Raw genomic sequence first — 26,316 nt, 5'->3', positions numbered from 1 at the left:
TCTTAATTTTACTAAATCAGAACCTAAAAGTAACCCATTCTACATTATGAAGCAATTATTTACAGTAATTTTACCTAACTCAGTCATAAAATACATTTTATTAAATGTACATTGATACAGAAACTAAGCATTGATATGCTACCATATCTGTATAAATATTGTTGATTCAATCAGAATCCCATTTTAGAATATTCACATTTAAAGTCCTACCAAAGGTGACAATCTAAATTGTTTTTGTTCACAGTAATTCTGTCACTTTCTGTATTTACAAAGAGTGTTGCATGCAATAATCTACAATATAATTTACATTTGGAGGACAAATTTTATTTTTATATGTCTTTTTACATATTGCTTTCCTTAAACAGTAATGCTTTAAAATTTAATTTGTATTATATTTTCTACACAATTCAGTGAAGAAATATTTTCTTAAATACCACCTGTATAAATATGTATAATAAGTTATTCATCACATTAGCAAACTTTCATTTTTCAAATTTTTATCTTGGAGTTATAGTTGCAGAATTGATCTTTTATTAGCACTGTGTACTATGTTCTAAGACTTAGTCATTAGAGTACATGTCAAAACAAAATGAAGTTATAAAAAAAGTCTTTTTAAAATGTCTTCTTCCATTATTCAATCCTTTACATTTTTTTATCATCGTTAATGTTTCAAGATTTATACACAGCATAATTAAGTAGAAAATAATTGGGATAATTAGTTCCAGCTTTTTAAAAAGATGAAGGATAAGATAAAAGAAACTCATTGTTTTGCAGATTTTTCATGAGTTAATTATGTTTTAATTCTTACAAAAGTTGATTCATACAAAAGATCATGAGCTGCTCAAAGCACCTCTTAGTTAGAAAATTTGAAAAATGTTATGGCGATTATTATACCTGAATGCAAAACATTTAGAGATTATATCTTCAACATGTATTTTTCAGACATTGAGAGTATTCATTATTCTCAATACTAAATCCTGCATTCTTTATAATTTATTTTAAAAGTGCACTATCTGTTACTCATATGCATACAGACTGAAAATCTTGAAGAATTAATGATATATTTCCTCCACCAGAATGCACGATCCATGCAAGTAGGTTTTTGTTGGTCTAGGTCAGTGCTATTCAACTAAAATATGATGCAAGCCATGCATGTATTTTAAACTTTCTAGTAGCTGCATTCGAAAAATAAAAAGAAACAGGGGGATTTATTTTATTTAACCCAGTAGATCTAAAATATCATTTAATTTCTTAATATAAAAAAACGACATATTTTACATTCTTCTTTATACTAAATCTCCTATGCCTGTTGCACTTACAGTACATCTCAGTTTAGACTAGCCACATTTCAAGGTCTACTAGCCACATTGGCTAGTAGCTGTTCTGTTAGACTTCTCAGGTCTAGTTCATCTCCATGCCTAGAATAGTCCCTAGTAGACTCGAGCTATTCAGTAAAGCCTTGTTGAGTGAGTGGATGCTACTATTCCAGACATAAAACAACAAAAAACAGAATTCATTTTTCACACTTGACCTTTTTTTGAAGTTGTCAGGGTGTTGGTAGTAGTGGTGGTGGATGCCAGAGTTATTTGGATATTTTTTTCAAAACTCCATTTTGCTTTGCTTAAGTGGACTTTAAATGTGATTAGCGCTTGATAAAACCTGGTTACTTTAGTAGTCTGATTTAAAAGATGTGTTTAATGGTTGATATAAGAAGTATCTAGTCGCTTCTTCTTTAAAAAGTATTCCATTGAATGTTAGTTTCAAATTTTAGTTTTAAAACAACATAATAAAAGCAACTGGCAAATCTAGCATAAGAGAGGAAGAATTGATATATAGCATTGAGTTCTAATCCCATCCCTGTTAGTGCTAGCTGTGGGATATTGGACAAGCTGCTTGACCTTAGTTTTCTTTGCGCCTTAGTATTCTCATTTGTAAATGGAGTATTTCATCCATCATGCCTGTCTTCATAGATTAAATGAGATTACATAGGTACATAGTCCAGCACAGTGAGTGGGAAAGAATAATTGCTTAATAAATGGCAGCAATTATATTATGATGTAAGAAAAACTGAACTTTTAAATATTAAGATATTTTAATCTTTATTTTGAACATTTTAGTTTATATGTATATGAATTTTAGGTTCTTAACATATACTGGTTAGAATGTCCTCATAAATCTGGATTTAAAGTTTACTATACAACTTGCTTGCCAGTTAATCTTTCTGGTTCTAGATATTGTTATCTGTGAATTGGAAAGAAAAATAGTATCCACCTAAGCATTTTGCTTGACATATGATAAACACGCAAAAAAAATTAGGTATTATTTATTCATTCATTCATTCAAAAAAATCAGTGTTTTGAAATTTGTATGTTTATTGCATACTAATAGTTTTCTTAAAATAGTTAAACTTTTAATTCTTACATCTTGCTTTGATGTTGCATGTGTTTTCATAACATTAAATAGGGTAAAATTTACATTAGTGCAGCCAATTAAATTCATTTAATTCGAATCTTCTTTTCCCTCTTGGTATATTTTTTGCCTACCTCCTTGTGTGTCTTATAAAAACTAGGATTTGGATTTAAATTGAGGGCATGAAATTCTGTCTCATTTCTTGGCCTGCTTGTTTCAACTTTATTCTAAACAAATTCAAAACTAAATTAGTAATCATTGAAGACAGAAGTTTCTATGTATTTTGTAATACTGTTCTTTCTTCAATAGCATATATGTTTTAGCAGTCACCATTTAATGGAGTGTTGTTGATCTCTCAAATGGGAGGGTGTGTTCAAATTTAGGTAAAACTTTCCATTTGGCTTCTAATTCCGTGTTCAAGATACATATATAAACATATAACTTTCTTAATGATTCATTTAATTTTCTCAATAATTCATTTAACTCTCATCCATCAATTCAGAAATAAGATAGGGTTTTTAAGTATGTTAAAATCATAAGTTGTCTATGGCCATGCTACCCTGAGCAAGCCCGATCGATCCCATCTGATCTCGGAAGCTAAGCAGGGTCGGGTTAGTACTTGGATGGGAGACCACCTAGGAAGACCAGGTGCTGTAGGTGTAAAAAATAAAAATAAAAAATAAGGGATTGTAAGCTGACAAGGTCCTTGCAATCTATGAGGTCAACCAAGGGTTGCCTCGCCAAAAAATCAATCAATCAATCAATCAAATCATAAGTTAACATTTTTTTTTTTTTGTCTTTGGTATTACAAAAATTTCTTTTCAAGGATGGATTAAAAGTTCAGGTCGTATTCTACTTTATCCTATGCCTCAATCAAAAACAATATTCTATCAATTCTGTCTCAGAAGTATCCATCAAAAACATCCTCTCAATTCTTTCCCCCTGGCTCCTGTTTTAATTCAGGTTTTTAACATCTCTTAGCAATGATTTAAATGATTCACTTAGTCTGTTCGGGCTATTGAAACAAAATACCACAGATTAGGTAGTTCATAAACAATGGAAATTTTTTTCTTATAGTTCTGGGGGCTGGAAAGTCCAAGATCACGACACCATCATGGTTGTGTCTGGTAAGCTTTCTGGTTCATAGCCAGGGCCTTCTCACTGTGTCCTCACGCGGTAGAAGGGCTAGGGAGCTCTGTGGGGTCTCTTTTCCAAGAGTATTACTTCTATTCAGAAAGGCTCAACCTTCATGATCTAAGCACCTTCCAAAGGCCCCACTTCCTATTCTTTGGGGGTTAGGATTTCAACATATGCCTTGTAGGGGCACATAAACTTTGAGGCCATAGCGGGGAGCACCTATGTAAATCTAGGGATGTAATGATGTATGAGATCAATGCTATCTCTGTTTTCATGGAATTTCTACTTTCTCTTCTGTTGTATTAGGCTCTTATCTGTCTTTTAGTCCTCACCTTGTCCTCTTTCCACACTATTTTTCTATACCATCTCTACCCAGTCTGTTCTTAAAACCCTTGAATGATCTTCATTGGCCAAAGAGTACATTCCAAATTCTTTACCATTTATAAGGTCTTCATACCATGTTATAAAGACCTTAGCTGGCAAACTCTATGATGTTGAAATATCTCCCTTTCTCCAGATTTAGTCTTTGAAGCCTATATAATTTACAACTTGGTTCAGAAGTCACTTTCTTTGTTGCCATCCCCATCTTCCTTTGGATGGGATAGATTGTCCACTGAACACCCCCAACACTGTATATCCCTCTCCTGTAGTAGTCATAGTATCCTAAATAATATTCTTCCCTCATTTAACCAAGAATACATTAATGAAGCCTCTAAAAAGAATCATTTTGAATAACATAGTTCTAACAATATCGGAAAGAATAGCTATATCTACTTCGATATTTTATCACATACTTATTAACTATAAAGCTGGGACTCTGTGGGTACTAGATAGTAAGTAATCAATAGATGTGTTATGATTACTACTTGAGAGAAAATTAAAATAATTAGAATTTTCTGGTAATTTTTTGGAGAATGATGCTTTGTCTAGGAAGCTTGACTGGTTCTTGTGAAGTTTCTTCATTCAGTCCCAAAGTCAAGCATCACAGTTTAAGGAAAGTAGCATTCACTTTGAGGTGATTTCTACATATTCATTGGGCAGTTCATGTAGTTTCTGGTGATGATTCATAGGAAAGAACTGGTGGGAAAGAAGGATTTTATTCTGGTATCCTTCCTTTTTAGTTTTTATTTTTCTTGGACTAATATTAATGGCCATAAGACTTTTGTGGGTTTTGTAGTGAATTTTATGTTTACATTTTAAGAATAGTATTTATTTTTAACTAATTACTCTTGGAAACATTTCTTCACCCTTCCATCTCACAGTGCTGAGTTTCATATTAAGAGCATAGAAGATGTTACAAATAGGATAGGCTGATAATTTCTTTGCCAATCAGTTTTATTTTCTTACTGTATAAATGTATACACAGGATGTAAAAGAAAGTACAGTTAATCAAGCAAATAATTGGTTTCTCAGATTATAAAAATACCTGGACTTAGAATTGATAACAAAAGATGTAGATTTTTGAAAGTATAAGATTTTTGCGTGTATGCGTTTGTACTTTAAGCATTCTTCTGAGTCGGAAGAGGAAAGAATTACTTTGTGTGCTAGAAAGACAATACTGTATCTTTAAAATTAAAAAATGACTCTTAAGTGATGCCGCTTGAATTACAGTTTACACCTACGATATATATTCAGTATACTTATTTTTCACTTTCAAGCTACATTATTAGAAATTAAAACATCTTGGATTCTGTAGGTTGCATAGATAGACCATGGCAGTGGACTTGAAAATGTATTTTGTAAATGCTTCATATTAACTAAGGGATTTTAGAAATTGAGTCTACTTTGCATATATATATATATACCATTAAGACCATAATAATCAAATGTAAGTATCTGTGTTTGCAGTTAAATTATGAAAGGCAATGGATTTGTGCTTTGCCTTATTTTAGAGAATGTATTGCACTCTATTGTCCAGAAATGGATAACATGTCCTTGAAGCAAAAGTTATTTTCATTCTTTACCTTTTGTGGGTTAAAAACCACAAAGTTGATATATGGTCTGCAAAATATACTGCAAATAAATGTGAGAAGTCTGTGAGCAATGCTGAAACTTAATTAATATGCTGAGAAATATATAAAACATACAGCCACTGGATGGAGAAAATGAAAATTAATATATGAATGTTTTAGCTAACACTATGCTTTGTCCCCAGAACCTGGTGTTTATTATTGTGAGTTTTAGTAGGAGACAGAAGCAATATCGATTGGAAAAACATTTCTTAGTGAATTGAGAACAGTATGGCTTTCTAGTTCCTAAGTGGGAAACCTGGTTCTTTGGTTTCTTTGTTCCTAGTTAAGCTAGTCCCAAGCTATTTTAGCTGAACATTTTATATACTAATGGAGTCTAGGAAAGTGCGTTTGGCAGCTGTTCATGGGAAAATAATGAAATACACTATTTAGTACTGCATAGTGCCGCTGTAAAGCGTGGGGAGTACTTTATAGATTGTGGTGAGCAAAGCTGTACCCACTTTAAGTTTAACAAATGTGTGAATTCGAGTGAGAAAGTTGTGTTTTCATATGAGAATAACTAGTACTCTTTTCTTGCAGGTAAAGAAAACGTGCACAGAATCAGATGTTTCAGAAGCTCAAAATTCCAGGTACAATAAAATAGAGGCCATGACTTTCTAAGAAAAATTGCAATTTTAGAGCAATAGTAAGATATTATATTCCAGATACAACTGTGATTTGAAACATTGGGTTTCTTTAAGAACTTGTCTGTATGGAAACTGTATATTATACCAACTAAGTTGCCATTAATCATAATGTTAATAAAAAAGGACAATGATTAAAGTCAGCTTTAAAGAATAGGAGAAACATCTCTAGAAATACTTGAAAACATCTACCGTTAGCATTCATTATTTTATATTCACCTTCATTTTTCTAACCTCTTCTTATCATGTATGTATTCACATATGGAATTTTGCCACAAACTAAATAACTTTCAAATCCATGTTTACCAAAAAAAAAAGCTACAATATTTCTTTTTCTTTTAAATCAAACATTGCCAGATTTTACAGATGCTATCAAACTGAGAAAATATAAATTAACTTGACATTCTCTTTTTGGTTGCTTGGAGCCTGTAAAAATGATGAATTAAAATAGCCAGGCCACAACATACAGGAATTTTCATTTGCTTGTGGTTGGATCAGACGCCCAACATATATTTTTCAGGCCTACACATTTTCAGTTCAAAATCCAGGGCCTCATTTTAAATGGATAAGAAAGTGTTGTAAATACTATTACCATAATAAACACATATTCTTAATATGATATTAATGATATACCTTAACTTATTGCATTAAGAAATTTTTATTTAATGGTGAGATGGGTCTTAGTTTATTTTATTGTACTTGCTCCATCCTGTGATGTATGTAGTAATTTTCTTGGTATAATAAAACAGTATAGATCTAGGTAAAATGGTAATGACCGCCATATATTCTTTTTAGACAGCAATACATATTCGTGCAGTCCATTTACAGTTTGTGTAACTCTTCCTTTGTTTTGTGTAATGTGATATTCCTATACATATTAAAATGGTTATACATGGCCTTTTCTTTTGGACCATCAAGAATATACAGTGTTATAAAATTTTTGACATTTGATCTTTTTTTTATAATCAGATATCAAAATAGAACCAAATAGTTTTAGCTTATTGGTGCATTAGGAAATGGATTAACCATTCAATTTTTTCCTAAAAAGCAGAGTAAGTCCAGGATGCATGGAGAGAAGGAAAGGCCCAACTTCTGTTTCTTGTGGTCATGTCCTTCCTAATCATTTCATTGACCTCTATGAGTAACCTACCTATGACTTGTTATTTAAATAATTAGATAATTTTTTTTCAAACTGCTGGTCTTGAGGGTTACTAGGAAAAACAGAACAATATCAACATTATTATTAATATTTCATTAAAAAATTTTTACCCTTCAAGACACTCAGGATTTTTGGACAGATAGTGTTATGCTTATATAGATTTTAAACAAGCAGAAAGCCACCAAACTGATTGTATTCACAACTGATATCAGTAAGTCAAAGAAAAAAACAGAGAGTTTAGAGCTCAGTGTTTTTAAACGCAGAATTCATTCTCTTTTATCTAGCGAATTTCAGCTTATCTAGCCTTAAAAGTACAATTTTATATTTAAGGCAAATAATGATTATTTAAAAAAGACAATTTAAAATAATCGTATTAATAACAATATCCATATAATATATGATATATATATTAGTAGAAAAGTAGCTTACTTCCTGGAAACCAGCAGCTGGTTACTGTGGATTAACTGCTTCTAAAAGTTTCCTAATCTATAATATAAACAGGTAAATTAGACAAATCAATTTCTAAGGACTCTAAGGCTTTTCTAATGTCAAAAACAAACAAATAAACAAAACAATCCTTATTAAAGTCCAAGATAGAAAGACCTTCACAATGACCTAGAACCATTTATTTGTTCTGGGTTACCCAGTGGCTGGTCTCCTCTTCTAACTTCTGGTGCAAAGGACAATCCCCATGCTCTAAGTGTCAGTGACATAAAGATTGTGACTATTTTTGGATTTTTCTGTTTATTCACAGGTATTAGATATTAGAGTTCCAAAACTGGCACTTAGTTAATGCAATGACAGAATACCAAGAAGACAATAAAAATATGCTAAAGAACATTCTGCACAAAAAAGTATACAATAACTTACTGAATAGTCAGTGAATCAAGGAATGGCAAAAAAAAAATATTACATGCATGTACTGAGGTTTAGTTTTTATAACCTAATAAAAAGACTCACACCAAAATGCTGTTATTATAGATACTAGGCAGCATTACCTTAGCATACACATATATAGCTACATTATTTTTTGCTCATTTAGAATGACATTTATATATTCCCTCTCTCTCTCTTTCCTCCCTCCCTCCCATGCATGTGCATGTGTGCATGTATGAGAGAAAGAGAAAGAGATTGATTCAGACTGAGATTTAAAAGCCTAGGGCTAGATAATTCTAAACAAATCTAAAGAACTGAGCTCCAAATGAAATGCTGTATCAGCATGAAATGTATGGGAGTTGGAGACCACTGCCTTATAAAATGCTGCCTCACTTTGAACCTAAAGCTAATGTCATTCATTTATTTAGCTAGCTTTATAGTGTGTTGGTTTTGGATTTGAAAAGGTTAGAATGAATGCAGATGGAAAGCATTTTTACAGTAGGGAAGTAATTAAATTGGGTGTGGAGATTTTGTCAGGAAAATTCTTGGAGTGACATAAGTGTATCAGCAAATTCTTTGTCCTGCTTGGCCTTCATTCCTCTTTTGGAAAGAAATGCTTGGGCTGCCTGCAGATGTGACTGGTAGATTGAGAAAGAGAATTTACAAACCCATGCAATGTAAGTAAGGTAAAAATGACTTCTTAGGAATAACATTGTTTATCTATATACTAAAAGTCAGACATTAGGGACAGTATTTTCTCAGATTCATAAACTGTTGAATTTGATGTCATATGGAAAGGGATATAATGTGCTTCATAGAAAAAAATTGACACTTCTTATTTTTTATTTTTTATTTTTTACTTTCCTGTGTTGTTTACCATGTCCTGAATATAATGTCACTGGCCTTTGTTCCTAAAACTAATGTTAACTATAACATGAGTACATGAGAAAATTAAACTATATATTTTTTTGTACTTTACTGTAGCCTAAAATTATCTGTGACTAGATAGACAATCTTAAAACATAAACCGAAATATCTTATATTGATTTTTTTCTACAGCCATGCTGAATTTATTAGTGTAGATTTGTGCTTCATTTGAGTCATCACTAAAAATATATTGGTCTTGTTTAATTTTACTATACTAGGCAGCTCCTGAACAAGTGAAGTTAATAGCAGAAGTTTCTATGAGTCTCAGATTTTAAAAAACTCTTCTGCTTTCAGTCTTTTTTATTTCTGATAGCAAGTGAGAAAATAATTTATTTTGTTCTTTAATTGCATTCTTGGCAAATATCTTAGGGTGCCTAGATGTTAAAATAGTCCACATGATACTGGAATGATTTCTTTGGTGGTCTTTGGTGAAATTTGGTTACTCTTTACCTTTTCTTTGGAATCACTAACTAGTGGAGCATTTTTATCAGGGCGAGGTCAAGAACATAGGAAAAAACTGAAATCAGGCAGTTTTGTTTTAAACTCATTCTGTTAATTGCGGAGCGAATGGAAACAATAATTTTGGTGAAACTTGGCTGTGAAGTGACTTCTAGGGATTATATCACTTTTTTCCTTGTCATTGCTTCGTCTCATCCTGGCCACAGTACCACCAGCAGATTACAGTAAGGAAATCCAAGGGAACGTATTAAAATATAGGAAGTATGTATGGTGCGTATGAGTGAAAATGATAGTTTTTCCATGTGGAGAGTGAAAAATGATTCCGTGGGTAATGGCGAGGGTGGACTCTTTCCCACTTTATAGGTTAAAGAAGTTGGGTTTGCTGAGAATTTACTAGTTGCCTGAAATCAGCAAAGCTTTGGCTACGTGCTATGTGTTCTTGTCTTAGTCTGTCCTAACTTTGAAATTATCAATAGAAAGGCAGAATGACCCCCCAGCTTTTCAAGAAGCATTGGAATGAGTCTCGGTTTAATATCTAATATTTTAGTGAGCCTCAGGAAGTTTATTCAGCATCTATGTGTAAATACTTTAAAAATGTAGCTAATTCATCTTATGGAAATAGTTATGATTTAACAATGTTAAATTCGACATTAAGTCATGCATATTTATTTGCTAGTCAAATAATTATTGCAGTGCTTCCAGAATTCTGAAATTTTTATCTATATATAATTATCTGTCAAAAAATTAAGTGCTATATTTTTTCATACCAGTGAAAGCTGAGGGCCTCTTTGTAAAAACACATAAGATTTCACTATGTCAAATCAGAGATCCATCTATCCCAATATTCTAAGAAGCATCAAAAATGATTACTACCATATTGCAAGCCTTCAAACTTGAAAATTTCAGAATGTAGTGCCAATAATATTAGGTACTCTAAGTAACACAATCTAGCTGTACAGTCTATGGGATTATATAAGCATTTCTTGGACTTAGTGATATTACTAGCATATACTATCTTTTGGACTAAAGAAACCAGAAAATTACTATTCACAATACAAAGTAATAATATAAGTTCTTCTAGTTGTTTAAAACTATCTTTTTCAAGTTATAAGATATATTTCCCCTGAAAGTGGTAAGTGATTAATAGTAGATATTCTAAGAGTCTGATTTAATTCTCATTTTTGAGGATTTGAAGAGAAAGACCCTGATAATTCAATCTCTATATAAAATGATTTAGTTACCCTGAGTCATATCATAGCTTTATCTTTTTTCCCCCAATTTTGAGAGTATTTTTGTCTCATTTCAAAGCCTAGTTTCATGCGAATGCCTCTCTAGTCTGTTCATCATTTTGGTTAGCATTCTCTGGAGGTTTTCTGAAGCCATTTTGCCTTCTGTAGTGCATGTTGACAAATTCCTACAGGTGTTGAAGCAGCTGGGATTCTGAACAAAAGTGAATGATATGTTGTGTGTTGCTATTAATTATGTCCTCATTATCTGGAATATCTTGAGCTTATTTCCTCAGATAATTATTTACAGTATCTGATAAATTCCTGCTATTAGCGATAATTGAATATTAAAAAAAACAGTGTCTAACATAGATTAGTTTTTCCTAAATGCCTTATCATATATGTCCCTGATCAGCCTTTTCCTATAGTTTATTGGGAACTCCTGGTAATTTATCTTTATTGGCCAGCATAACTTCATTGTATATATATTTTTTTGTCTTGAGAACAAATATATATATGTATATATATGTGTATGTATATATATATTGCATAATAGACATCACTTGAAATAAGCATGGTGCCAGTGTGGCAGTATGCGGGACCTGGCCTCTTTTTTTTTTTTCTTTTTTTTTTTTTGACAGCTTGCATTATTCTCTAAAGATGAGAAAAATGCTTGATTTCCTCACATGTATTAGTGATGAATTCCAAAAAATGGCTATGTTCCTGGTCAGCCTCTTATACAGTACACTGAGTTTCTCTGAAGTCTTTATGGTTAATAATATGAAACAGTCTTTCTGGAGACTTAGCTGCTTTGAATTAATTTGGTCAGAGTAACATATTGCATAAAGTAGCATTTTTTAGTGACTTTTATCCAGAGGGCCTGAGGAATTAAGACTCAACTCTACTTTGTCGTGAAACAAAGGGATCTTACTGATTTTTTCAGCAGTGCAATTATCGGAACACTTACTCTTGCCATTTAAGTTACTGTTTATTGGGCAACTACTATGTATCAGGCAGTGGTCTGAGTGACTGCATTATTTCAGTGAGCAAAACAGGAGAATACATGATGATGGAGGATGTTAAGAGATGATAAATACTAGAGAATGAAACAAGATGAGGAATATCGGGTAAGAGTAGGTTGTGATTTTAAATTAGATGGTATTTAAGCAAAGACTTGAAGGAAATGAGGGAGTAAGCCAAGAAGAGGGCTGGGGGAAGTGCATTCCCTTGGGGATGAGCCAATGCACAGACCCTTTGGTGGAAGTCTGCCTGGCATGTTCAAGCAACAGCAGGGAGGACAGTGGCCAAAATGGAATGAGCCCAGAATTTCAAATTTGAAATAGCAATAATCTAGAGAAAGCTATTATTTCAGTTGCCAATAATTTTTTCCAACTTATTGGTAATAGCCTCTGACAGGCACCTCATCCATCACTATTACAAAATGGGGTTGATCCAGCCAAGAACACCTCTCTGATACACCACACACACATCCTTCAAGACCAGGACTCACTCCTGATCAGAAAGGCTTCAAGCTTCTTCACCAGCAAAGCTCAGATGCTTGAAGGCTGTTTGTGTGTGTTTGTGTGTGTGTATGCATGCATGTGCGCGTGTAAATAGTGCTCTTAAAGTTTTAGTCATAAATATAGATTAGGGCTTAGTAAGGAGTCAAAAAATTTGATTCATAAAGGTACAGAGATTATGCTCGTTATCTCACATTTAAATCATCATATCTCAGTTGTCTTAACAACCTACATAGCGTTCTCATTTGCTTTTCAATAAGCCAATGGATGAATGGATTCTTTGTTCATGTGTTTATGAATTTCTATCACTTGATACTTGATGTCTTTCTGGCATGCTTACTGTGCCAATAACTGTCTTTATATTCTTAAAAATCATGTAACTAAAATTGAACTATAATTTTTCTAAGTTAGAAAAATCTAATTTTTTAAAAAATCTAAATTTCTAATAAGAAAGTACCCAAAATAAGAATAGTTAGAGGAAAATATATAAGTTTATATTGCAAAATGCTTTCATTTTAATTATAATTAATTTCCAAGGCAAACTTGGCAAACTGAGTTTTCTAACAGTTTACCCACACAGGTGTATTTGTGAAATACAGAGAAAGAAAAAGGCCTAATGACAAACCTGTGTGTCAGAGAGTTGATTCACTATTCACTCAAACTCACGTGTTGCTTCTTTCAGATGCTGTGTCTCAGAGCATTTTTTCTCTTACCTTACACATAATTCTAAAGTTTTCAGGTTCATAGCTTATTAAGGTGGATGCGGGCATGCTTATGTGACATAGTGAGCTCGTGCAGTAGCCCGCCTGAGTTCAAATCCCAGCTGTTTGGCCTTGTGCAAACTACTTCTCTGTGCCCCAGATTTTCTCACTGTAAAATAGAGATAATACTATGTTATCCTATGTCCTTTATTATCCCATATTTTAAGGACTAAATGGAGGACTACATGGAAAACACTTAGAGAAGTATCTGCCACATTTTAGGCCAATTTAAATGACTGCCCTATTACAAATAGAAATAGTGATAGTACTGACAAGTGACAGTCTTAGAATAAAAAGGAAATGGAAAAATAACGAAACGTAAATGTACTAATGCAAAATGTTTAGTGACGTGAGTGTTTGAGCATTAAGGCCACAAGCCCTGTGTGATGTGATCCCTGGGGGCATTGCCATACCTTACCACAGTGTAAAGACTCTCATTAGTGTTGATTACTTTGATTCTCTCAGTAAAAGTTAAATTGTGTTTGGCATCATAACACATTTTGGAATAATTTATGTACAAAATGATTCTGTTTTAAACATGCTATTGCTTAAAGTGAATCACATCTCGCCACACAGAAAAATTGACTAAATTCTAATAATCATTTCTTAAGGGTTCTAGATAACTGAGATTTTGGAGAATTATTTATTTTTCCCATTAATAAGAGAACTCTAGATTGTTCACATATCTAGCACAGTACTTGACACATTGTAGGAAAGCAATAAATATTTATTATATGAATGAGTGAATGAATAAGGAGTTAGTTTTTACTTGTTTTTGTGTGAGGTTTGTCATGTCTTTACTTACTCTATTCTCATTACAGATGCCATATAATAATTAATAAGTCTTAAATGTCACTTGTAAACAAGGTCAAATTTAAGAGAGACCTCTAACACCACCCATGTAGGATGACTCTACATCTCAGCTTGCCCCAAGTACAGTCCCAATTTATACCTGGCGTTGTGGTATCCATTTTGGTTAAAGATACTTTACTTTCAAGAAAAATCCCAATTTACATGATAAATTTAATGGTTACTCTGTTCAAAATCATCTTGCCCTTACCAAGTTTTTTGAGACAGAAATGTAACACTCGGTCATTCTGTCTTTCTCCATCCCTCTCTCCTTCTCTTCTTTCTCTTTCTGTCTTCTCTTCTTTCTTAGGACAACTGTTATAATGGGGTGTTGCACTATTATCTTTAAAAGCAATACAATATGTGAAACTACTGCTTGAAACAAAAATTCACTTAGGAAGTAATCATTCTATTTTTATAGGCTTGACTTAAATAGTAAGTTCCTTTATTATGTTGTCATATGATTAATTTATAGAAATTCCATACCTCTCAAAAATAATACCGTCTTTTCAAGAACACACACAACCTTATACATGAAGTGATGTAATCCTTTATAATTTACCTCTCCATGTTACTCATTCTCTCATTTTTTATTATTCTTCAGATGGAAGATCCAGAGTCTCAACTAATGGGGATGGTAGATGTCATGCTAGTGCCTGGGAAAAATATGATTAATGTCGTTTGGCAGAATGCCAAGGTCTATACGCCCCACCCTCCATGCGGCAGCTGTTGTGGTGAAGAGTGCTGGCTTTAGAAGGGAGCGTGTCTGACATAAAATGGGAAACAAAACAGGCTGCTGTAGCTCAGACACTGACTTTTACAGATCCTTAAGCATAACGTTTCATATGTGCTCTTGGGGTGTAATTATCTTAGATTTTCTTGCTATTTTTTGTTGTTTGCTTTAAGAGAAGCAATGATGATTACCATGGTGTAGAGAAAAAATGAGGTGTGTGTGTACAACATGACTGGAAGTGTGGATGACCCTCCAGTTCCTCCGAGGGGGATTCGGAAGAGTTAGTTCTTTGTTATGCAGGGCCAACACATTGCAGGACTGCTCAAACCTGACTTCTGAATCTCAGTGGTAGCCCCAGTCAATGGTGAGAACCCCATACTTCCTGCCATGTTTTCACATACTCCCAAGGTACCCAGTAGATGCCTAATTATGGTCAGAGGAGACTACTGGGTATCCTGAAAGTTCGTACATGTCTCATGAACTAAAAAAACTCTGAGAAAAATAAGACTTAGAAAATGATGCTAATAAAGCCAAGCTTCTTAGGGTCCAGAATGAGCCACTCAGCTTTGCTGGGGAGGCAACAGTTAACCCGTCGTGGCTCTCACAGACACTTGTCATTGGCACAAGGACATTGGTGTGAGAGTGTAGGCAGCAAAACATAAGCCATCAGTACCTTAAGAGATACAACTCAAGGTCAGTGTCTCAATGACATCATTTGACTGTAGGTGCCGCATAGACAGTCAAACTCCATAGCCAGAATTCAAGACCTTTTCCTGGTAATGGAAGAAGAGCGATGTGGAGTTTCAGAATTATTTCCACAATTCCTATATTTTCAGTGCCTTTTCACTCTTTCCATTTTATTTCCACTCTGTGTATTACATTCTATCAAATTCTTGATATCACGGCACATGAATTTTTATAAAATTGACTGTTACTTCATGGAAAATTTTTTTTCTTCATCGAATGGGAATTAATGATCTTTGAAGAATATTAGAAATAGTTGGCCTTTAAGTATTGATAAGTTCTTCTTGACCTCTCATTTATCAGTATCCTAAACAGGGCTTGAGAGCTCTTTGGGATAGATTTCTTTTACTTTAGAGTATATATGATATACTCTCAAATCTCCCACATTGCATTCTTTTGTGTGTCCTTTTCCCTGTGGTCATGCATTGAGGATCCATTTAATTAAAGCAGCTTAATGGATGCTAAAAAAAAAAAAAAAAAAAAAAAAGAGGACAGTGCAAAATGTGGGCCTTGTCTTCAGGTTAAGAATCAAATGAATAGCAAGAAAAAAAAAATGCTTGTTTGCCATCTCAACAATTCCTGGAGTGACCAAACTGGTTTTACAAACCATGTAATTGATTCTGTGTGTATGGTAAGGCTGAAGGGATTGTTTATTTGAAGTATTTTTGAGTATTTTTTACTTTCTAAATAATTTTATCCCTTTTCTTAAGGGAAAGGAAATTTTATGCAATAGACTTTCATTAAATTGAATTTTCACATTCACATTGAAGCTGCATCAATTGGTTGAACTCTCCCTAACTGACTCAGACAGGTTTCCATTTCTTTTTATTTAGTGAGTTTGATTTATTCAATGGTTACTTTTTGCCTTCACGTTTTCATGTTATTTTTACCCAGTTAGCTTTTCTGTCGATACTGTCAGTATCGACTTCTCAGTCTAACATGTGTTTCTTATTTCAAAGTTCTCCCCTAAAATCGTTCCGTTTGCATGCACGCTATAGAAAGTTGGTTTGAAAACTTCGGAAAGATTCTAAATTAGCAGAGTTCAGAATTTCACGAAGCATGTAGACATTTTCTTTGGTAAATTGCCCACACCATAGAATGGGAAAGACCAGTTTTCTAAAGAAGGTCTTGATATAGCGTCTTTGAAAAAAACCATTTTTCGGTTAAAATTGTACTTAGTAAATCTTGTCCCCAGTTGCAACTGGTGAAAAGTGCACACAGACGAGAAACGTAAACAGAGTTTTTATAGCTGATTGGTATATGATGCAGGAAGATTGGATTTGTTTAAATGGTAATCACAAAACACATGGATGAAAGTTGATTAAATACATATAAGGTATAACATCACTACATGATTATTTATCATTTGGCTAAACGTGTGCCTTCCAAGGTCAGCAGTCTTTCGCTGTCCTGTTTAGAGCAGTGCCAGGTCAGGTCAGCTCCTGCCCATACCAGGTCACGCTAAAGCCAGGTCAGTGTCCAAGGGGAATCAGCTTGCTCTGCTGCTGGATTTTCTGGGCATAATTTATACATGCTCAATTTTTCTCAGTGTCAGACCAAGCATAATTATGTTATAATTTATTCTTTATGATTATAAACCCTTTAATTTGGAGCAAATATAAATTATTCCTAATGAAGCACTAAGGACAGAAGGAAATTACTTTTGTTAAGCTGATACTTTAGTATATTTTTCTCCCTCTTTCTAGTAGAGGATTGCTATGAGAAACTGATATTCAATATTATTCATTATCTGGGTCAGTTGGTGTGTGGTGTAGAAAGGTGGGAAAAGTTAGGGGGTTAAAAACAGGTTGATAAAAAAAATCAAATGAGGCCACTTATGTTTTAAATCAAGGATATGTTTTCAGTGAAAATATTTTCTAATGATTCACAGTAAAATGCTGTCAACTTTGACTACATCTGCTGAAAATCAAAATGTAAGTAGTTATAGAGCATTGAATTCTGGCAGGAGTCTGTGCTGTGACATGAAACAAAGTTCCCATTAAATGACAGTACTTTTGTATCTTTCTAGTTTTAAAAGTAGGAAAAAAGTTAACTTTTAAAAATTAACTGCATTTTTCTCCACATTACATGGATAAATTGGCAACATGCCTATGTGATTTTCAGAGTAGGTGTTTTAAAATAATTTTGATGGGATAATAATTGTTTAATGTCAGCGTACAAAGTCCTGCTATAGTTTAAACAAAATTAAATAAGAGAACATACAAAGAGGAAGTATAGTATAATTACTGGAAAAACATACATTGAAGGAACAATTAGGCAGTTAGATCTGAAAAAATAGGAACTAGGGTTTCCAAATTTTTTAATATTCATAAGAATTCCTTGCCTCATTCTCTGACATTACTTGGTTTTTAGGTTTCTGAATTTACACATCAGGAGAGCAGCATATTTTCTGCTTATTTTTAGTTTTGTATGTGTGCTATATATTCTCTATTTAAAAGAATTTTATATAAAAATGAAACACACCTAATACACATTATTAAAATATAAACTGATCCAGATGCAAGTTAGAAAGTTTTATGCAAGTTCCCTTGTATAAACAATCTGTGCTAATAAAAGGATTTTTACTTCGCAAAATCCATGAAAATAGACTTGGTATGTGTTTGTGCCCTGGACATTATGTTCAAGTCTATCACACCCAAGTCAAGGATAATAATATAGTATACAAAGTACTGCTGGTCACCTTCTCTTTTAACAGTATCATTTAAAAAACACCTTGGAGATGTTCTAAATTGTGATTTGGGTTTAAATCTACTTCAGTTAGCATCTGCCTGTTTTATGTTAAATTGTAGACATTTTTTTCTTACTTGATTGGCATAAATTCTATCAGTTCTTACCTTTTTGTACAAGAATAGAGAAAAAAAGTTTGAAATGGTTCATATGAGCAACTTTCGTTTTGAAATTAAACTGAGGGATACTTTGTTCTAGCATGAGTTCTTTGTTCCAGCACTCCCTTCATAGAAAAGAATATCAAAAACAAACATGGACTTTAGGCACAAAAAGACCTGATTCACATATCATTCCATTACTTCCTAACATCTAAGTTTCATACCCCTTTTACCCCAGAGAACTGGTATCTTTATCTTCTATTTTCATGAAAACTGAATTAGATGATACTACATTGAATGTTTGACATATCGTAAATCTATAATGAAGGTAGTTATTATCTTCTCTGGTATACACAACTGACCCTGAGGATTTAGGACTTGACCTTGTTGAGTGGCGGGCTCTTATTATGTTATCTTTATTATTTAGTTAGTTGCTCATTATTTAGTAATTAACTCTCCAAATATAACACCCATCCTTTTAATTCCCTGTCGGATTTCTAAAAAGTAGAATTTATAAAATAACGCAGTATTATATTTAAAAAAAAGTTCCAAAGTGAGAATCCAGTTAGTGTCTGGAAGCTGAAGTTCAAAGTACTTAGTTATCAATGCAAATGTTGAAATATGTACAGCTGAGTCAATTTTTCTCTGAGCAAATTCATTGTAGTGAAGCGCTATGGGAATTTTGACTGTACTTGGGAATTGTACACTTTCCTCTTTGCCTGGTCTAGTGATTCAGGGAGCAGTGCAATGTAAAGATGCGTCAGGTATGATGAGGAGATGTTGCTCCACATTAATCTCTTGTGCAAAAATCCCGAGCCATCACTAAGAACGGTCTTTACATATTAGCTTGGTCAATAATAATTAAGATTATGTTAGATACCTATTAAACCAGAAGATTAGAATTTAAACCTCGGCAAATAATAAAACGAATACTTTTTCAAATGTAATAAAATCTTATTTCTATAGAGAAATAAAAGAGAAAGTAACAAGGAACAGGGCCAGTAAGAATTAAGGAGAAGCATGGATTCTAGAACTGTTTATTTACTTCCACTAATTGTGAAAATAATAGTACTACTAATGTATACCTTTTATTGAGTACTTGAGAAATGGCACTGTACAGTGGTAAAGGGCAGGGACCCTGCAGACGGTCTGGGGTGGAGTCCCATCTCCTTGGCGTTTGCTCTACCACCTAGAGCCCTTCTCTGAACGTCACAGTCCCTCAGTTTCTTCCCTTTTAATCATGGGGCTAATTACAATGCCTGGCTTCTAGAGTTGTTATGAGGATTAAATTAGGTAAACTAATTTAGCACTTAGAGCAGCAGCTAGTGCTATTTTTATTATTTCTGTTACTACTGTTGTGTCTGTGCGTTTGTGTAAAAAGTAGGCATTAATATTGTGCAGGTGAGATAGTGAAAATACATGTTTTGCTAAATTAGTATTTATGTGGTGTTGTTTTTTTCTCCGTTTCAAGTATATAGTATATTGGTTGGACATCTATATAGTTTATAAAACGATGCCCTGATTATTCTATCTTCTCTCTGGCTCTACGCCTAGCCATTACTTTACTACTGACTACATTCCCCATGCTACATCCCTGTGACTATCTATCAACTATTAATTTGTACTTCTTTAACCCTCACCGCTTTCTCCTAGAACCCCTTCCCTGGCTGTCCACCCAGGTGTCCTCTATATTTGTGGGTCTGTTTTTGATTCGATTGTTCTTTTTGTTCCTTAAATTCCGCTTATAAGTGAAATCATATGGTATTTATCTTTCTCTGTCTGACTTATTTCAGCATAAGAATTTATGTGGTTTAGTAAACATTATTCTGGGATTCTAAAAACAAAAAACATCAAGCTCCTTTCAGACCATCTTAATTTGTTTATATAGAAAAATAGAAATCTACCTGATAGGGAATGAAAACTATGAAATAACTAGCTACCTTGCTTTATTGATATTTTCCATAGACTATTTAACTCTTAAAGACTAAGACTAAACAATAGTGTTTTAGAGGGCATAGGTGTATAAAATAAATAATCTTTCTGTTTTCATTCATATGCTTTCTTTAACTGAAAGGGAAAAAAATAAAGACTTTGTTTTTGTATATTTAAGTCAAGGGTAGTACCTATAGTGTACAATGTTAGATCTATATAAAATGACAATTTGATAAAAGTGTTTATTAAGAAAGATTATACTTCAAGAATTTTCTTTTATATGAAGCAGTATTTATTTTTCATGATTAAGCTCATCTTTTTAAAATAATCTATTCAAATCTGAGCAAATTATACACCTCTATTTGCACATTCATAACTTAGACTGTCTTTTATAAAAGAAAGGCAGTTACTCTACAACATATACATATGTATATGTTTTATGTCTTGGCAATTTAGACTCTCATTGTCTTTGAACTGCTTCCTCTGTTCTCTTTTTAAAATTCAGAGTGAGTGTTGCCATAAAGAGATAGTTTAGATAAAAAATATAAAGCACATTGTCTCTTTTCTAATTTTGATGTTATTTAGTAATGAGAGGAGAACAGATAAGATCTCTAGTTACTGAAGTGAAGAATAACTTCATTCCATTAATTCGTTCTCATCAATTCAGCCAGTATTTGTTGAAGACATTCATTTGCCCCAGTCACAGTGCTCCTTCTGAAAAGACAGCACAGGCATAGCTTGCTCACTTTATTGGGCTTCGCTTTATTATGCTTTGCAGATATTGTTTCTTTTCTGTTCTTTTCTCTCTTTAAATTAAAACTTTGTGGCAATCCCGCCTTGAACAAGGCTGTCAGCACTATTTTTCCAACAGCATTTGCTCGTTTTTTGTCTCTGTGTCACATATTGGTAGTTTTTGCAATATTTTATTATTATTATATTTGTTATGGTGATCTGTGATCAGTGATCTTTGATGTTACTATTATAAATGTTTTGGGACTCCATGAAATGAATCCATAAAAGACAGGAGCAAACTTAATCATTAAATGTTGTATGTGTTCTGACCGCCCCATCCACCCTCTAGTTCTCTCCTCTTTCTTATTTTCCTCTGGTCTCCCTATTCCTTGAGACACAACAATTTTGAAATTAGGCCAGTTAATAACTCTACGATGGCTTCTAAGTGTTCAAGTGAAAAGAAGTGTTATACGTCTCTCAATTTACATCAAAAGCTAGACATGATTAAGCTTAGTGAAAAAAGTAGTCAAAAGCCGAGATAGACTGAAAGCTAGGCCACTTGCACCAGTTAGCTAAACTATGAATGCAAAGAAAAAGTTCTTGAAGGAAATTAAAAATGCTATTCAAGTGAACACATGAATGAAATGGCCTTATTGCTGATATGGAAAAAGTTTTAGTGGTCTGGATAGATCAAACCAGCCACAACATTCCCTTAGGCCAAAACCAAATCCAAAACAAGGCCTTAACGCTCTTCAATTGTGTGAGACTGAGAAAGGTAAGAGAGCTGCAGAAGAAAATTTTGAAGCTAGCAGAGATTGTTAAGGAAAGAAGCCATCTCCATAACATAAAAGTGCAAGGTGAAACAGCAGAGAGGAATGCAAAATGGTGCAGCCACTTTGCAAGTGCTGATGTAGAAGCTACAGGAAGTTATCCAGATCTAGCTAGGATAATTAATGAAGGTGGCTACACTAAGCAACAGATTTCCAGTGTAGACAAACCAGCCTTCTGTTAAAGAAGGTGTCATCTAGGATTTTCGTAGCTAGAGAGAAGTCGATGCCTGGCTTTATAGCTTCAGAGGGCAGGCTGACTCTCTTGTTAGGGGCAAATGCAGCTAGCAACTTTGAGTTGAAGACAGTATTCATTTACCATTCTGAAAATTCTAAGGCCCTTAAGAATTTTACTGAATGTACCTCAGCCTGTGTTTGATACAACAAAGCACAGAAGACAGCATATGTGTTTACCACTTGGTTTATTGAATATTTGAAACCCACTTTTGAGACCTACTGCTCAGAAAAAAAGAAGATTTCTTTCAAAATATTACTGCTCATTGACAATGCACTTAGTTACCCAAGAGCTCTGATGGAGATGTACAATGAGATATTAATGGTGTTTTCATGCCTGCTAACACAAACATCCATTCTGCAGCCCATGGATCAAGGAGTAATTTCAACTTTCAGGCTTTATTATTTAAGAAATATATTTCATATGGCAATAGCTGCCATAGATCGTGATTCTGCTGATGGATCTGGGCAAAGTAAATTGTAAACCTTCTGAGAAAGATGCCGTTAACATTCATGATTCATGGGAAAGGGTCAAAATATCAACATAAACAGGAATTTGGAAGAAGCTGATTTCAATCCTCATGGATGAATTTGAGGGGTTTAAGACTTCAGTAGAGGAAGTAACTGCATATGTGGTGGGAATAGCAAGAGAACTAGAATTAGAAATGGAACCCGAAGATGTGATTGAATTATTGCAATCTCATGATAAAACTTTAATGGATGAGGAGCTGCTTCTTTTAGATGAGTAAAAAAGTTGTTTATTGAGATGAAATCTCCTCCTGGTGACAATGCTGTGAAGATTGTTGAAATGGCCAGAAAGGATTTAGAATTTTACATAAACTTTATTTGATAAAGCAGTAGCAGAGTTTGAGAAGACTAACTCCAATTTTGAAAGGAATAGTACTGTGGGTAAAATGCTATCAAACAGCATCACAGGCTACAGAGAAATCGTTTGTGAAAGGAAGAGTCAATTGATGTGGAAAACTTCATTGTTATTTTAAGAAACTGCCACAGCTACCTCAAACTTCAGCATCCACCACCCTGATCAGTCAGCAGTCATCAACATCAAGATAAGACCGTCGATCTGCACAAAGTTTGGGACTCACTGAAGGCCCAGATGATGATTAGAATTTTGAGCAATAATGTATTTTTCAATTAAAGTATGTAAACTTTTAGACATAATGATATTGTACATTTAATAGACCACAGTATAGTGTAAACAACTTTTATATGCACTAGGAAACCAAAAAATTCGTGTGACTTGCTTTATTGCAATAATCGCTTTGTTTGGTCTGGAACTAAAACCCACACTATCTCTGAGATATACCTGTACACTGGATTTGAAAATTTAGTGGTTCCCAGGTCAATATTTTACTCGAAACATTCAAAGCAGACCTTTTAATATTATAAATGTAATACATTGTAAATCCTTTGGATAGAAAATACCTACAATCATACTAAATAATATAAAAATCATCTGTAGTCTCAACTCTTACAGTTTTCTAGAGATAAGAAACGATTCCAGTTGTTGACTTGAATATTTAAGGCTTTTTCTCTGCATTTAAATATCAGTTAATTTAAGTCTGTAAGTAGTAGAAAGCATTCTCATTCCATTTTGGAATGGACTTCAGTTTTACATGTGGCCCTGCTTCATCAGCTACCTCTAAGCGGTTTGCTGATATCCAGCTTCTAGTGCCCTTGGCTCTCCATATGAGGAGGGAGAAATGGGAAGCTCTTATTCTGTGTTCACTTGATTCGCCATCTACTATTACACTCTATTTTAAAATTTTTCCTGGTGGTACCTGCCCGCTCATTCTTAAGCTGCCTTTAGATGTGCCATTTTTTCTGCTTGAATGTACTTCTTGGTTCTTCTTGTGAATAACCCTTTTCCTTTCTCACCTAAGAGCCCACTTTCTGAAAATCATTTCCTACTGTCATGAGTTCAGGGTGTTTTTTCTATTCACTTCCTTAGTCTCATATGCTTTTCAGTGCCATACCTAGCCTTAGCACAGTGCAAGAATATCTTCTGGCTTCCTGCCACCCTAACTGGACTTTGAGTTGGTAAGGACCATGCTTTTTATCTGTGTTCTTAGGGTCTTAGGCATCTGCTGACACATGGAAGTGGGTGTCATAAATTATCTATTGGATACGTGAATGTGAATGGATCAGCATCATTTTGGCAACCTCTCTCCTCCAGTAAAAACCAGAATAGAAAATACTTCTCACTGTCTAAATGGTTCTGACTGAAAATAATGGTTATTTTGGTGTTAGAAAGCACTGTTCTGAGTAATTCAAGATGTCTAATAATTTATTTTATTTTCTTGCACTTGTCACAGTGAAGTGACTACTTTCCACAGGTCTCATGAAAAATTATTCTCGTATTTTATATTCTACCTGCCTATAGAATGTAAATACTCTTGATTTACTACTCAACAAATTCAACAAATATTAATTGAATGCTAATAATATGTCAGGTATTATTTTAGGGTGGGCTTCATCAGGATATAAAACAGACAAAAGTTTCCCCTTTAAGGTTTACATTCTAGTGGAGGGAGACAAAAAATAAGCAAGACTAATATAAAAATATATAATATATTAAATGGTGGCAAGTGCTATGGAGAGAAACGAAGCAGGAAAAGAAGAGAGAGAATGTGTCAGGACAGAGGAGAGACAACTTTTCATTGCATGCTGGGGGAAGACCTTAGTGAGAGACAGAGGAAATGAGGGAGTGGGCCATGCAGATATCTGAGAGAAGAGTTCAGGGCAGAGATAACTGCATGTGCAAAGGCCCTGAGGTGAGAACATGTTTGTTTCGCTTTAGGAACACTGTAGCCAACTGGAGAGCAGCGAGAATGAGAGAGAGTGATATGATGGGGGTTGGGATAAGGGAGAAAGGCAGTTAATCGAGGGCGATTCTAAGGGTTTTACCTTTTACCCTTGAGTGACCTGGAAAGCCACTGGAGGGTTGTTTTTGATGGGATCATTTTGATTTCTCTGTAGAGCAGTGTTATGCAATGTAACTCTCTGTGATGGAAATGTTCTGTGATCTGTGCTGTCCAGTGTAATAGCTACTAGTTACATATAGCGATCGAATGTTTGACGTGCGGCTAGTGCAATGGAACAATTGAATTTTAAATCTTCATTGATTTCTATTTAAACAGCCACAAAAAATAGAGGAAAGACTGAAGGGAAATCTAATGTTGCTATCTATATCAAGTATTATCTTGGATATATAGTATAGACTGTCAAACTTCTTTAGTATTTCCATTCATTAATTTAACAGGCAGTTATTCGGCACTTAGTATAGCCCAGGCTCTGTTCTATGTATTGTAGAGAATTTAAAATCTATTCAATGTAGTTCTTGCCTTAAAGAGGTTTACAAAACAGTGGGAGAGATAAGACACAAGTAGTGACACAAAATAGACTATTCTAAAGAAATAACTACTAATTGGTCAAAAAGGAAAAACAGAATAAGGTCAGTGCTTCCTGGAAGAGATAGTATCTAGTTGCACCTTGAGAGGTGTTCAGTGCAAACAGAACATCATATGCAATGGCAATGCAAACAGAGAATCATATGCAACGTCTGCTGGGTAACTCACAGTCCAAGATATGTGACAGCAGGAGTAGAAGATAAGGCTGGAAAGGAAAGTTTTGGTCACCTTTTTTTTTTTTTGGAAAGCCTTTGAACCAGTATACGTTTTATGAATTCTCTTAATTAAAAATACCCTAAGTTTCTCAGTAATGTTCAATGCCTTGGTCTTCAAAATCTTCTGTTGTCTTGATATATATCAAGTAGCTTGTGTACATCGATTAGACTGGATAGCCTATATACATTTTCAAATTAAAAGCTGTTAACAAGTTGAATAAAACCTGTTTTTATACTTAAAATATATAATTTCCAGATACACTATCATGATGTTTTAATTCTAGAATTTTTTTCATCAAAATTAAAATGAAATATGTGAAATGCATTTATCATTTCACTCCTCATACTCTTCTGAGTAAAATAAATTAGAAGAAAAGCAGAAAAACTTAAACCGAGCTTACTTAAAGTTATAAAGAAAAGCTGACTGGACAAGTATTGTCTCTATGTCATTGGATTTTCCAAAATTAGAAAGATAAATCCCTTACTTTACTTTTAACTTCTAGATGTATTGTGTTTCTCTTTAGGTTTTGCCTATAGCTGTTGGTATACTATCTCAGTATAATGCACAATACACTATGTCTTCGAATTTAGTAAGAAAGAAAAATAAACTTTGCTATCTTTTTTTTTTTTTTAATCAGGGAAAGGA

The 26,316-nt window shown here is 33.8% G+C and overlaps 1 protein-coding gene across 5 annotated transcripts in view; it reads left to right on the top strand.

Moving 5' to 3' along the window:
* The window catches only part of EYA4 (EYA transcriptional coactivator and phosphatase 4), a 228,315-nt gene that overhangs the window by 103,581 nt on the left and 98,418 nt on the right, over positions 1 to 26,316 (top strand). For all 5 annotated transcript variants that reach the window (XM_011356201.1, XM_011356198.1, XM_011356199.1 and 2 more), the window contains exon 2: positions 6,096 to 6,145. In XM_011356201.1, the coding sequence (XP_011354503.1) occupies positions 6,096 to 6,145 (50 nt within the window). The remainder of the gene's footprint in view (positions 1 to 6,095; positions 6,146 to 26,316) is intronic.

The sequence above is a fragment of the Pteropus vampyrus genome, unplaced genomic scaffold (genome assembly GCF_000151845.1).
Source record: "Pteropus vampyrus isolate Shadow unplaced genomic scaffold, Pvam_2.0 Scaffold24, whole genome shotgun sequence".
NCBI lineage: Eukaryota > Metazoa > Chordata > Mammalia > Chiroptera > Pteropodidae > Pteropus > Pteropus vampyrus.
Note: the sequence above shows the minus strand (reverse complement) of the source record. Positions and strands in the feature narration are given on the sequence as shown.